The sequence below is a fragment of the Fukomys damarensis genome, unplaced genomic scaffold, assembly GCF_012274545.1.
Source record: "Fukomys damarensis isolate Sample0158 unplaced genomic scaffold, DMR_v1.0_HiC HiC_scaffold_4, whole genome shotgun sequence".
NCBI classification, from domain to species: Eukaryota; Metazoa; Chordata; class Mammalia; order Rodentia; family Bathyergidae; genus Fukomys; species Fukomys damarensis.
In genome coordinates this window covers 10,312,690-10,327,263 of record NW_022900916.1, presented here as the reverse complement: position 1 = coordinate 10,327,263, position 14,574 = coordinate 10,312,690, and the positions used below count along the sequence as shown (strand labels likewise).

Below are 14,574 nucleotides of genomic sequence, written 5' to 3'. Positions count from 1 at the left end.
AAAAAAAAAAAAAAAAAAAAAAAAAAAAACCCACCCAAAAAAAATGATTTGCAGAACTTCTTCAGAAAGTAGCTAGAACGATGGGATAGGTGTGTCCAAAGCGAGGGGAGTATTTTGGGGGAGATTCGTGGCAGTGTGTCTTTGGTGGTGATGTTTCTTTAAATTTAAATCGTCACTGTTTTTCAAGCCCATCTCCTAGGTCAGTCACGTTACTTCCGGGAAGACCAAAAGGCGTGACTGGCTGTCCTGTCTCAGAGCCAAGGTGGAAGTGGACAGAGATTTGCTCTGTTGCCCTGCCAGGAGGCCGGCAACTCTCTTTTAATTTAGCCCTTTTGTCCAGCGAAGACAGCACACACTTCGTTTTATGCAAAAACCCGTCCCCTAAGGAAGGGCTGAGAAAGCCCCTTAATGCAGCTTTGAAGGAGTCTCTGCCCAAAAGCAATGGGGAGGGAGCCTCCTCGGAGAAGGGGCTGGGCTGAGGGTGCCCAGAGAGAGGAACTGCCAGGAAACGCGACCGTGCACAGGCAGGTCACCTTCTCTGCTGTATGTGCCCAGCCCTTGCCCGGCTCTACCTGCATCCTGGGGTGCAGACGGTGCCTAGGGAGGAGGACAAATGCTCCATCGAAGCCTGGGCCCCCCACACCAGCCCCCAGGCTCATGTCTGTGGCTCCTGAGCATTTGAACCATGGAGGCCTGAAAGTGTAAGTGCAAAATGCTCCCCATATTTTAAGATGGCACATTGAAAAAGAATGTGGAAGCTCTCAGTAATCCTTTCTATCCTGATGACGTGTTAGAATGAGAATTCACTGGGTATGTGAACAATGCAAAGACTGACTTCACATACTTTTAATATGGCTGCCTGCCTTTGAAACTACATCTGCAGCACTGGTTTCCGGCTCACACGATAACTATTGGACAGTGCTGATTCAAGACAGAACACTACGGGTCCAAAGCATAGATAAGCATGCTTTTGTTTTGTTTTGTTTTTTGGTACTGGGGATCAAACTCAGGACCTTGCACAAGGCAGACAAGGTGCCACTGAGCTAAATCCCCGGCCCTGGTTTGTTTTTGAGACCGGGTCTCACTATGCAGTTCAGGCTGGCTTTGCAGCCTCCTGAGTGCTGGGATTTCTGGCATGTGCCTCCACACCTGGCTCAGCACATGCTGTTAAATTTCTTTTAAGAGAACAAATACTAGTGGTTTCAGAATATACCCTATTTATATCATCTGGGACACCATTTTACCTCATGGACCTGGATGAGAGTTGTAATGTTTGTTAAAGGTATTGGGGTTTCAGGATGGGTCCTAGAGCCCTTGCTTTGTTTTCCTGTACTAGAGCCTGAACCCAGGGCCTTAAACTGAGCCAGTTGTATTTTACAATTTTGACAAAGGGTCTTGCTAAATTGCCCAGGCTGGCTTCAAGATTATAATCCTCCTACCTCGGCTCCAATTTTTAAAGTTCATCTGTATTTGCTGCCATCAGTAAGGTAGCTCGGGGAGCCCACCAGGTAAGATGGCAGGTACAGACCCCTCGGCGCATGCCTGGTGGACTTGGAGCCCGCTCTGCCTTTTTTTTCTCAAGGTTCTGAAGTGTGGTGCAGGCGCAAGCTCACGGTCTCACTGAGCGCTGTCTCCAGCAGGGCAGACCTGCCCTTGTGAAGCGGCCTGGGTTTGTGTCCAAGCCTGGACATACACTTGAAGACACCAGACACCTTCCTAGCCTGCTCACCACAACCCTGCAGATTCCCACCCTCAGCCCGGCCCACAGAACCCAAGCTCCAAGGTAGGCTTTGGGGAGTCTGGGGGACAGTGTCTTACAGCAGCGCTTCTGGGTCCTGGCTTCGCAGTGGATCTGGAAGCTTCGTGCTCCGGAGGCCAGGCCACACCCAGGCCAGCCACATCAGGGGAGACACCTGTGCGCTCTCCACGTTCCAGGGAGAGGTACATTTACAGCAAGGTCGGGAAGCACAGCTTTGGTCAATAGTGAATTAACCCATCTCCCTTCTACTGTTACAGCGTGAACCGTCATGTAGAGCCCCAGGTGCCCACAATAAAGCATCTAAGGACAAAGGCCAAATGTGTGATGCCCTGGGCTGTTATTACTTTTTCTAGGCCAAGAAAGGAGCCTTCCCCTTGCACTGGCTCCTCCTGTAGGCTGGCTGTGGCTTAGCACAGGTGTTCGTTGCTCCGTTCACACTTTGTGCCACAACTCCGTGCTGCTCCCCACACAAGACCCCTGACTGATGGCTGAAGCCACTGCACCAGCCACCTCCAAGCCTCAGAGCTGGCCTCAGGCCCTGAGGGTGGTGCTGCAGTTTTAAAGGAAGCAATCCCTACTGGATCCACTGGATCCCTTCCCCTCCTCTCTGAGGGGTACAGACGGCCTGCGAGGTGTTTCTAAAAGGGGCCCCTTATGCACCTGCATGATTTGGAGAATGTATTAAAATACAGACTTAAAATAAATTTTTGTCTTCACAACTAAGATTCCTTCTATTTGTCCCCTGTTGCATCTTGTAAGAATCTTCTCAGCAATTACTGTATCACGCTGAGCTGCGCTTAAAAGTTTGTGGTAATCATGAAATGAACTAAATCAGTAATGTGATACTATGCTGACCTGATATCCATCTAGAATCTTTTCCTCTGTCACCACCAACCAGTGGTGGCCGAGGACACAGTTCTGGCCCATGAGTAGCAGAAGTCCTCTGGGCAGGGCTTCAAGTAGACTTTGTTTTCCTGCTAGAAAAAGGAGGAGCAGACTAGGCGGGTCTGCTCCCTTCACCTTGTACCCCATCCTGCTTCTTTCTTTACTTTTCCTGTACAGAATTCACAGGCAAGGCCCAGAGATGCAGCAGCCATCTTGCAATCATGAGGTGAGAAAATGGGGAGAAAGCAGGTGCACATGCTGTAGATGGAGGGACAGAAACAGAGCCAAGCTCCTGATGACAGCAGTGGCACAGCCCCAGATCACCTGCCTGCCTCTAGATTTCTTGTATGGAAGAGAAAAAAAATCCTGTATCTATCTACCGATGCAATTAGGCTTTCTCTTATGTGCCGACAAACATCCCCACGACATAACTAGTATAATAGTGAGAATCTGTGCACAGCACCTCCTGCTGCAAGTGGGAACCCATTAGGTATTTGCGTGTGCATTTGCAAATGTTGACCTAAACATTTATGTTGGATAAATGAATGAGTAAAACCAGATCATCCCCCAACTTTAAGATGTATCCAGTAGTCTGATAACAGCTGTCTCAGACTCGTGGACACCCAGTTTGTCCTGGAGTCCATTCCCAAGGCTGCCTCCCTCCATTAGCAAGTGGCCGGGCTGAGCCTGCAGGTTACGAAGCAGAGGGCAGAAGCAGCCCCCTGTGTCAGCAGCTCCCCGGGGCCATAGCTCACGCAGGCCGTGCTCGTCAGGCCCCGTGGGCAGGAGTGCCAGATGCTCCAAGGTGAGCTCGGTGGAATTCACTTTGTTTTTCCTCCCCAACCTGAGCTGCAGTGTGGGCGCTGGGCACCCAAGTGGGCAGAGCTCAGGCACCTGAGCGGAGAACCAGCTGGAGGAATGCGCCCAAGGTTCCTGCTTACCAGCGCCCCCTGGCGGCCTCATAAAGGACACTGACTCATAAAGGAGAGAAGAGGCACCCACTCTCTCAGACTGCACCAGACCCGGTCTTCTGTTCAACACCGAGGATTCCTGGGACTCTTAAAATACATATTTAACAACGTGGATCCAAGCAGTTTGGCCTCATCTCTTGAAGGGTATACGTGAGTGCCTGGCTTTAGGTGTGTATTTTATGCTTACTTTTAAAATGGTGGCAACCAGGTATTGTGACACACAGCAGTAATCCCAGCACTTAGGAGGCTGAGGCAGGGGGATCATTGCGAATTCGGGGCCAGCCTGGGCCACATCACGAGTTCAAGGCCAGCCTGAACTACATAGCTAGACTCTGTCTCAAAAATCCAAAGTGATACTAAAATAGCACAGGTGAATTCGTGTTGACCTAGAGTTCACGAATCTGGAGCACCTGCTATCCACCTGGCACCGATGTCTACGTCATCTAAAGCACACACCCACCCTCGGACAAGTCAGCGCTCTTGTTCTTCCTACGACACTCATGAAGAACTGGGGGTCCGGAGCTTGTCTGAGATCACCCAGAGTCTGCAGCACGGGCTGGTGTTTGTCTCCAGCTCCCATGCTGGCTCCCAGCAACCCTGAGCTCTGGCTCTGCCAAAAGGCAACACATCTCCCACTACGCCTGCCACACCCGCCCGTCCAGCTGGGGACACTTACACCGAGGGGAGCTGGGCGTCTCGAGTCCTCTGGATCGAAGGCCTCGACCTGGTAAATGAATCCTGGGTTTGTTCTTTCTGATATGAAGAGGTCTAAACCTGTACCTCGTCCAAAGTAGAGAAAGGATTACTTTACTAGATGAAGCAAACTCAGAACTCCAACATCGCAGCTACTGTGTAAACAAAAGGAACCAGGAGGACGCAGGGAAGCCACGGTCAAGGCCACGGGGAACACCACTAGCCAGTGCATGTGAGTGGATCCACTTGTGGGAATTAATACAGTGCTATGGGGCAGAGGATTTAGCTCAGTGGCACTACGCCTACCTGGAAAGCGCAAGGTCCTGAGTTTGATCTCAGGTACCAGGAAAAGAAAAAACAAAATGCTATGGCGCCAACTCTTCATTTACTTCCTCTGTGGAGAGGTGACTGATGTCTGAGGGAAAGGAGAGAAGCTATGAAGGCAGGCATGCTGGCATACACCTGCAACCCCAGGACCCCGGGAGGCTGAGGCAGGAAGATCGCAAGTTTCTCAAGCTCAGCCTGGAAACAGTGACTTAGCAAGTCCTTGTGTCAAAATACTCAAAGGGTGAGGGGCTGGATATGTAGCTCAGTGTGAAGGTCCTGAGTTCAGTCCCTAGTACTGAGATAGAGAGAGAGAGAGAGAGACAGACAGAGACAGAGACAGAGACAGACAGACAGAGACACCAAGAGACCAGAGAAAATCAGAAGAGGGGTATCACTAGTGCTGCAATTTCAAATAGAACAGCTATGGCAGCCCAAGAGGTGGCCACACGGGAATCAGGGTGCCCGAAGGGACGAGGACAGGGAGGAGCAAGGAAGCAGCAAAGACACGGATTCTGAGGGTGCACACCAGCCCCCATCCCCAGGAGGGCAGGCAGAGGGGCGAGGGGTCAGGGACCTCCTGGCTGCTGTCTGCAGCACAGGCTGCAGGGGGAAAGGCCACAGGCAGGGGCCCCCGTCGTCCCAGAGAGACAGGATGTTTGGGTGCCTTGCGTGGGGCAGGGGAGGGGGGTGGCGCGTAGGAGAGCTAGGGCCAGGCAGGATTTCGGATGTGTGTAGAAGTTGGCAAGATTCCGGGTGGATTTGCTGTCGGGGATGGGGGTGCGCGGTTGGGTGATGGTGCTGGCCCAAGCCCAGGAAGGATGGGAAAGACCTGGGGCGGGGACTAGAGTAAGTGGGGGTGCAGTGGGAGCCACCGGCACTCAGGCAGACAGAGCTAAAACAGGACGTCTGCGTGGAGAAGCTGCCTTGGGGTTGGCAGCATGGGAGGAGAGGGGGGCACAAAGTCAGGAGTCCCCTAGGCGCCAGAGGCTTCTGCTGTCCCTACTCTGTCCACTGGGAGAAAGAGTGAGTCTGCCAGTGGCCGAGGACACCATGGGCGAGCCCTGAACCTCAGGTTCCTCACTAGGCCCTGGGGGGGACAGGAGAGGCCGAGGGTGTGGTGGCCGTGCGCACCCTGGACATTGTCATGAGGCGTGCTGAGCTGGAGGGTGGTTCATTTATTCCTGCTCATTAAGCAGCTGCCTCTTCCAAGGAAACAGCTGCGTACGTGTTTGCTTTTCCTGTTTTTCTCTGTTCCTCAGGTCCTCCCTGATGCTGCCGTCTGTGCTGCTTTGCACAGGCTGGTGTATCTTACCGTCCGCCAAGTTGCCTTGGAACTCAGGTGGCTCATTCACGTCTGTCACCTGAACAGTCAGGACCTGCAGGTCGGTGACCCCCACCTCATCTTTAACATAAATCTGCAAATCAAATACGTTTGGTCCTGTTTCAAAATCCAGTGGTTGCTTCCCAAAGGTGACAACCTAAAATGAAATGCAAAACTCTTAGTGACCAGGTGAGAGAAGGTGTGTTTTGTAGGATCTCATGGTGCAGAAAGGGTTAATCCTAGGAAGGAAGCAGCCGGCCTCCCCAGACCACTTCTTACTTGCTGGCAGCCCCAGCCGCCCCCCGTGCTGTTTTGCCTTACTGCTTCCCTCAGCAGCCCCAGGACACTTCCCCAAAAGGGCCCCTGTGTACACTGCTGCTCTTCATGGAAAGAAAAATATTCGGAACACATCCTGTGTGAATGACAGAGTTGGAGGCCCGGGGAGTGGGGACTAGGGACCCTGCTGTGGTTTGGGGGTGGCCCCTTCACAACCCCTCAGCTCCCCCAGTTTTCCTACCATTAAAGGAGGTGCACTTCCCTGGATTATTATAGCTCCTTATAGCTGTACTCATCCCTCTAATTTTCCTAAGGTCCCACCCAAGAATAAACAAGAGAGAAGGACACAGATGCGTAAACAAGAAACAGTTAAACAACAGAGTGCTTGTGTTCTGTGTGCCTTCCAAGCATTCTTCCTTGTCACGAACTTTGGTCCCTGCTTTCTGCATTCTGGATAGCAAGTGCCAGGGCCAGTGGGACAGCACCAGGATCCAGGCTGCGGTGCAAAGGGTCCCTGGGGAAGCCAGCCCATCACCCCTCTCACTTCGGACAGAGGGATGCATCGGCCACCAGCTGATCGCCTGGAATCGGTGGTGGTCCAGAGCCCTCAGGGACACTGCTCTGGCTTGAATATCTCCCCAAACACTCAGGTTGAAGTCTAACTGCCGCTGTATTATGGGGAGTAGGGGGTGGGCCTTCAGGGCTCTGCTCTCCGACGAGCGGATTCGGGTCCTTATTGCGAGAATGGCTTCCCAGGCTCTTCTCTTCCTGCCTGCTTGCTGTCACCAAGGCTCTCTCACTGTATCTTAGACCACCGATGCCAGCACCTTGATGTGGGATTTCCCGGCCTCTGCAGTGAGGACAATGAATTCTGTCCTTCATAAATCGCCAGTGTGAGGTAGTGGACACTAGTCAAGGCGGACTCAAGAGTAAATTTCCTAGGTGCCCTTGATATGCCCTAACAGCTTTGGGTCACCTACCCGCCTGGCGCAGGTGACAAGACCCTCTGCAGCCTGAGGGAGCAGCCCTGTTTCTACCATGGCACCTCTGTGTGGCCTTGAGAAAATCCCTTCACCATCCACTGACTTTGATTCCATGAGATTATAATTAGGGAACTGAGTCCTGCTGCGGTTAAACAGCTGAACCTCAGACAAGATTTATAACAAAGAGCTGGGCCGCAGCTCCGGGAGATGGGAGAAGCGGGTCACTGTGAGCAGTGCGCAGTCAGAGAAGGCTGCATGGAGGAGGTGGCACAGCCGGGACTGGTTAAAGAAGAGAAAGCAGCCACAGTTATGAGGAAGAGCATGCAGGGGAGGAGGAGGGAGAAAAGGAAGCTTGAGAGAAATAGAGGTGGTTGGACTGGTGCCTATATGGGCTTAGACACACCTGTCAGTCACTTATGAACAGACTCTGGAGCCAGACTGACTGACTTCAACACTCAGCCTTCCCATGACATAAATGTTCTGTGCCTCGGTTTCCCCATTTGTAAAACAGTGATAAAATTGACACTTTCCTGGCTTGTTCTGAGGAATGAATGAGCTGATCCACAGGAATCCAAGGTCTGGCACTGAGCAAGTACTTTGCAAATGCTGACTTTCATCAGAATTAGGCTACAAAAATTGTTCAGAGAATACCTGTCTCTAGCACGGGCCCCTGGAGAGATAGTTGAGTCTGGACCCTGGTTTCTACCCTCACTCCCTGCTGATCTTGATGTTCTCTTCTGCACCCCAAGCTTGGACAGATCCTTTCCCCAAATGTCATCTATCTCCAGCCCCTTCTCCTTGGGAACCAGCTCCACCCCCGCCCCTCCAGAGGAGGTGAAGAGTTGAGCCTGTCCCCCAAAAGACCTAAACATGTTATACCTTGGAACCAAAAGAACTGTCACGCCATCAGCATAAATGGGAAAATTGGCTGCATCATTGTCAGCCGCATGTATCAAGTGTTTACATGCTAGCCTCTTGCCGTGCCCTTCGGTGGAGGATTTCATTTAACGATCACAGCAACCACAGGCTGGTGAACACCTCCCACCCTTTCCACATTTAAGGAGACTAGGACAGAGAAGGGAAGGGACAGCTCAGTTTGGTGCACACAGTGCGCTTGGCTTTAGGGCTGTTGAGCTTGGAGTCATCCTGGGGTGGGCTGAGCAAAGTTTTAGGTCCTCTGTGCTCAGGACAATAAACAGGAAAAAGAGGGGAGTGAGGACTCCAAGGTGGGGAGAGGCAAGGGACAGGCGCTGTTCTTCACAGGACCTTGGAGAGCTCCTGCTTTTGCAGCTGCCAGGCGAGGAGGTGGCTGTAGTCACCCTCCCTGGCTTCTCAGAGCTGTCCTTCTTGGTGCCATTCCAGGACTGGCCTCCTACTGCTGAATGACAGCTCGGCTGGGGGCCAGGAACAAGGACCCCTGGGGTCAGCTTCCTCGCCTGTGCACTTGAGCTCATTCTCAACCTCTCTGTACCCTGATCTCCCCACCTTTACCATGCAAATAAAACAACAAGTTACTCTATAGCTCTGTAAAGATTAAATGAATGAAGCCACAAAACATTTATGGTGGTGTGTGGCATACAGTGAATGCTCCTAAGTGTGAGTTTCTATCCTCCTCGTCCCGCCTCCCTCCCCAGCAGTCTCAGCAGGGTGTCCTGAAGCAGGGAGGACCGGCTCCAGCATGATTCAGAGCTCCCTGAGTCTTGAGGCCCAAGGACCAAGACTGCCAGAGGGGGAGCCAGGTTCTGCCCCAAGATGGCGTTGCCATGTTCTGAGGGCAGCAGGCAGTGGCTCTTGACAGCTGATGATGTGGGGCGAGGCCACCATTTCTCAACTCCAGTGTCAGGACTTGTGAGCCTGTGGTCATCCTCCTACCAATTCCCCTCCCTGGGCAGCCACAAGCCATGGTGCCAGCGGGCACAGGACTGGGAAAATATAACAGATGCTGGAGCCGAGTTTCTCTGGGGGGCTAAGAAATTCACCATTTCAAGAGGTGAGGAACAGGGTTAGGATTAGGGTTAAAGTTTGGGTTTGGGGTGGGGTGGGGTTAGGGCTAGGGTTCGTGCCGCCCCGATGTCCTTCAGACTTTTACCTTCCGCTGTCACTTTGACTTTGGAAAGAGCCAGGAGTTGCATGGCACCAGATCCGGTGAAAAGGCGGGTGAGGACGCTCTGGTGTTTTCACAAGCCCTCCTTTCCATTCTACGGCACTTGATGGTGCACTCACTAAATTTGATCATACTGCATAAAGACACTCACAGAAGAGGACTCCAGAGCTGCTCCCGAAAGTGGCAAGAACAGTGGGATAAGTGTGTTTGAGGTGAAGGATGAGCATTTTGAGAGCAGTTAATGGTACTGTGTGCTTTACTGTGCTAAAATGTAAAAATTTAATATTCACTGTATATTTGGATTACAACTAGAAAGAGCAGGTCCCGTGAAGGAGTTGGAAATTCACTAAAACACCAATCCATCTGCATGGAAATGTAGGACAAAGGGCCCAGCATGGGAACCAGAAGACCTGGGTCTTATCTCACCATTTACGGACAAATATCCATTTATGGACATTTATGTGATCTTGGACAAATCACGTAGTCCTATTCTCTCTGAGTTATCATATACCTAAGGTAAGAATTAAAAATTTTTAGGGCTGGGGATTTAGCTCAGTGGTTCTACCGCTTGCCTTGCAAATGCAAAGACCCGAGTTTGATCCCTGGTACAAAAAAAATTTTTTTTTAAATACCGGTAATATCTGTGTTCACTATAACAGTCAAGATGTCAGGAATGTGAATGTGCTTTGGATCTTCCATGCAAATGTAAAGGAGCAGAATTATCATCATCGTTAAAAGCAGGAGCCCACAGAAGCCAAGACAGAGATTTCAAGTGAAAACAGCCCACACGTCTGTCAGGTGATGATGATTCGATACACAAAACATGGTCTATACTTATATACTGGAATATTACTCAGCCATTAAAAAGGAGAAAAATGCTGACACCTGCTGTAATATGGCTGACCCTTGACACTTTACACTAAAAGAAAGAAGCCAGTCATCAAATATCTCATACTATGGCGAATTCACAGACGGAAGGTAGATTAGTGGTTGCCAGGGACTCTGAGGATAGAAGAATAAAGAGCGCCAAGAGGACATTATTTCATGTTGGGGTAGTGAAAATCTATTAAATTGCAATATAGTTTGATAGTTGCACAACTCCAAGAATACTGAAAAAACCCCCACTGAATTCTATAATTTAAATGGGTAGATAATATGCTATGTAAATTATATCTCAATAAGGCTGCCTAAAATAATAAGAGTCTGGATCCTGACTGCCTGATTTCCAGTCTCAGTACAGCCAGCCCCTGACTGTGCAACTGAGGACAAATTACCTCAACTCTGGGCTTCACCGTCCTGACCTATGAAAGGGGGCACTGTTACAGATCCAGTCACTGGGCTATCTTGAGGAGCAGACACACATAAGGCACGTCCCACAGTGTCCAGCCTGTACAGGACACCACTCTATAAGAGCGAGTAACTGGCAAGACCAGTAGAAACAGAGGGCAGCAGCTGTTGAGACAAGCCAGGTCAAAGGAGCCAGCAGTCCTGGCAGCTGAGTCTCGGGACCAGCATCTGGGGCCTGGCAATGTCGACCAGATGCAGAAGTGAAGGCTGAGGAACTGTGAGTCCTTGCATTCGGAGGGCCCAGCCCAGGAGTGACCAGAACCCACACAGGAAGGCACTGGCCTCAATTTCAGAGGTTCTGCCAGGGGGCCGGGTATGCTCACTTCTGAGAGGCTCCCCAAGTGACTCTGAGCCAGAGCTGGGTTCAAGAACATCTAGTGTGTATCCCCAGGGAGCAACCAGGTCCCCCAGGACTCCAGGGACCAACAGCCGGGCTGAAGAGGCCTAGCAAGAGGTTGCTAGGAAGGTGAGGAAGGACAAAGGAAGACTTGAGGACACCAAAGCATAAGCAACTCCAGACACCTGGACCCTAAAGACATAATTGGACGACCTCTGAGGTTACCTGTGAAAAACGTGCAATGAGTAGGTTGACCCCCGCAACGGGGAAGTGACAGCTTTGGAAAAGACACAGAGACACAGAGGACAAAATAGGAAGCAAGGGTCTGGAATGTGAGTTACCGGGTCTGAATCATCCAAGAGGAAACATTTGCACAGTAGAGATGGACATTTAGCATATTTTATTAAAGGGTATATATTTACGGAGTAAGTAAGACTCAGCGTCGATTTCCTTCTAAAAACAATTATAGACTCATAGAAAGGCAGAATCAGTGGACACTAGTTCATCAGGGCCTGGTTTTCAAGGAGATCAATACCCACATTCTCCCACACAAAGAATTTGATTAACGTAAGCACACCTAATGCTTGATATCACATCTGGGCTGTTAGCAATAAGACACAGGCCTTCCCTCTGTAACATAGTGAGCGTAATGTTCACAGGGCCTGTATTAAGCAGAGAGAGGCCTGAATTTTAGACTCTGAGGTCATATAGTTTGTCTTACAAGAAAAACCCAAAATATAAATGAAGAGCAAAATAAAAAATAGACAATAGGAAGGAGGGTGTTATGGTTTATATCTAAATGTTCCCACCCTTCAGGCCCTCGTAGGTGGGGCGTGGGGAGGGGACTGGATCCCTGGGGTGTGACACTCAGCAGTGATCAGTCCGTGATAAGATTACAGTTGAATGTGATGTGGGGAGTTGAACTGGTGGGAGGAGGCTGGGTACTGGGGCGTGGCCTGGAAGGGTCTACCTCCCTCCTGCCCCTTCGATCCCTCCCCACTTCCGGCCATCTCACCACGCGCTAGTTCTCCCTCTGCCATTCCGCCTGCCTTGGAGTCAGCCAACTGTGGGCTGAGACTTCCAAAATCTGTGAGCCAAAATAAACTGCTTTTCCTTCCATGTGCAGGTGTTGGTGTTGCGTCTCAGCGGTGAGGAAAGGAAGACGTAGGGAGATCTTTTTCAAATGGGCAGGGGAGCAAGAGCTGGAAGGAGCAGGGGGGAGTGAGAAGGGAGGGTAGGGACGAAGGAAGAATTAAGATGTGTTATGTCCGTGTGATCCTTATCCACTGCAAACATGTATAATACAAAATATTAAAAATAAGGTCTACAGGAGGATCAGCACGGGGGCCCTGGCTGGGATCTCCCAACCGGGACTTCTGGGTCCTATGAGAGGAGAGATTGGACCGGGCAAAGAGGAGGACAGGATCCCTGACCTGGAACCCCAGGCACAAATCCGCAGGACACCCTTTTGCAAACGTCTCCCGTGAGGGGCTGCTTACCTCAAAGTCAGTGCCTGACAGCCTGTTCACCCTGAAGGCTTCTGTGAGGGGACTCGAGTTGATTATCAGGGGAAATCCTGGGACCACGGGTGACAACGACACTGATAAATTCACAGAAAACTTGTGCACCAGAGTCCCAGGGTGAGAATTCTCTGCCACGTTGCTGGTGGCAGGTAAGTGGACGAGGTGCAGAGCCTCTCCTCCTGTGGATTTAAAAAGGATGCAAAACGACATGAACGCAAGACTCAACAGCTTGGTCTGTGGTTTTATTTCGTAGCAACGATGAGACCTGCTTGCTCCCCGAGAACAAATGCTCTTGCCAAGTGGTGGAAACGGACCGTGTGAGATCTTCTGGGAGCCAGGGAAACAGCCCCACCAAACCACCATGAAATCTGTTCCTGTCACTGAGCAAACAAAGCTGCTGCTTTTCTCCCGTCTCCCTGCTTTCCTTCTGTGGACAGCCAGGGAGAAAAAAGTGCAAAGCCTGGAGAGACAGACACCCCTTTGGAGGCCCTGGTCTGGTAATGGCATCCTCTCTCCTGCAGCGGCCTGGTTGTTTCTAAGAGTGTATTTTCCTTTTCTACAGCAGTGTGGATTCATGAGGTCGGCTGAGAATTGAGAGTGCGTGAGTGGAGAGCTCCAAAATCACGGGGGACCTCTCTGCATCTGCTAGCAATCCTGAGTGTGATTAGTTGTTACGGTAGGAGGCTGTGTTGTGGGGTAATGTGGAGATACAGGGCTAATCAGTACTTCTTGGCTAACTGGTTCACTCCCGCTTCACAGAGGAGAAAATGAGAGACAGGCAGAGCACATGAGTTGCCTTAGGCTGCATTACACACGGAGAAGGGAAAGGTAAGAGAAAGTGTGCTTCTTCCAGAAAAAGCCTTGGGGACATTCTGAGGTCCCCTGATACTCTGCAAGACTTGGCCAGGACAGCACAGCAGCGGGAGGCCACCCTCTCTCCCACTTTCACAATGCTGTGGGCTGAATAGTGTCCTCCAAAGATCCATGTCCACCCAGAGCCTCAGAATGCAACCTGCCTGGGTCAGTCTTTGAGGGGGTAATGGGTTAGCTGAGAGGATTCGGATGGGCCCTAAGTCTGGAGACTGGTGCCCCTGTGAGGAGGCAGGACGCAGGGACCTGCGCAGCTGGAAGGCCAGGAAGGAGCAGAGGCAGGGACTGCAATGACGGTGCCACGAGCCAAGCAAAATTGGCTCCCACCATTGGCAGCTTCGAGGTAGATCCCAACGTGTCTCACCCCAGCACTTCGAGAAGGAATCAGTCTTGCCAACTCCTTGATTTTAGACTTCTGGTTTCCTGGACTGCGCGAGAGAATAAATTAATGATGTTACTTTAAGACACCCGGTTTGTGAAAATTATTATAGCAGCCCTAGGAAAGGGACACGGTCCCCCTGCTTCCAAGTTTCCAAATACAAATACAAATTTGTGTAATACAAATCCTTTATTTCACTTGTGCCTCAGAGCACTCCATCCCACTATATTACTGCCATCATTTTACAGACAAGGAAACTGAGCTGAAAGACGCAGGGCAAATAATAAATAACAAAACCAAGATTTTATGCTGAGGGTCTACAGTCAGCTTCCCAATCTTGGCCTCTGTCACTAAGTGGGGACAAAACTCCTGGAGTAGTTGGAGGCACAGGAGTGAGGAGGGAGAATAGAAGGATCTGTCCTACTGAGAGGTGTAAAATTTCTAGAAATAAGCCATGGAAAAATATTGGGTTTTGTAAGAGGATGGTTTTTTTAAATTGGAGGGGTGCACAGAGAAATAAATGGAAATGTGGAAAAATGGATATATAAGCACATCTGTTGATATAAATAAACATTCATCTTACAGACTAAATCACAATGCTTATTCTGTTTTCTTCTCACAGAATTGTTGAGTTTTATGGACAAGGACTGTATAAGGACTCAGATATACAAAGGGCTAAGGTTTCAGGTGATGTGAAAACAAATGGATTTTTTAATCTATTGAAATTGACTTTAAGGGCCAGAGATTTGGCTCAGTGGTCGCCAACTGCCTCGCAAGAGCAAGGCAAGAATCCCAAATT

General features: G+C 50.5%; 1 protein-coding gene across 1 annotated transcript in view; it reads right to left on the bottom strand.

Moving 5' to 3' along the window:
* Cdhr3 (cadherin related family member 3) overlaps positions 1-14,574 on the bottom strand; it is a 119,428-nt gene that overhangs the window by 33,781 nt on the left and 71,073 nt on the right. The window contains exons 2-4 of the mRNA XM_010634050.1: positions 12,503-12,705; positions 5,948-6,113; positions 4,292-4,389 (exon numbers count right to left, since the gene is read on the bottom strand). Of these exons, the coding sequence (XP_010632352.1) occupies positions 4,292-4,389; positions 5,948-6,113; positions 12,503-12,705 (467 nt within the window). The remainder of the gene's footprint in view (positions 1-4,291; positions 4,390-5,947; positions 6,114-12,502; positions 12,706-14,574) is intronic.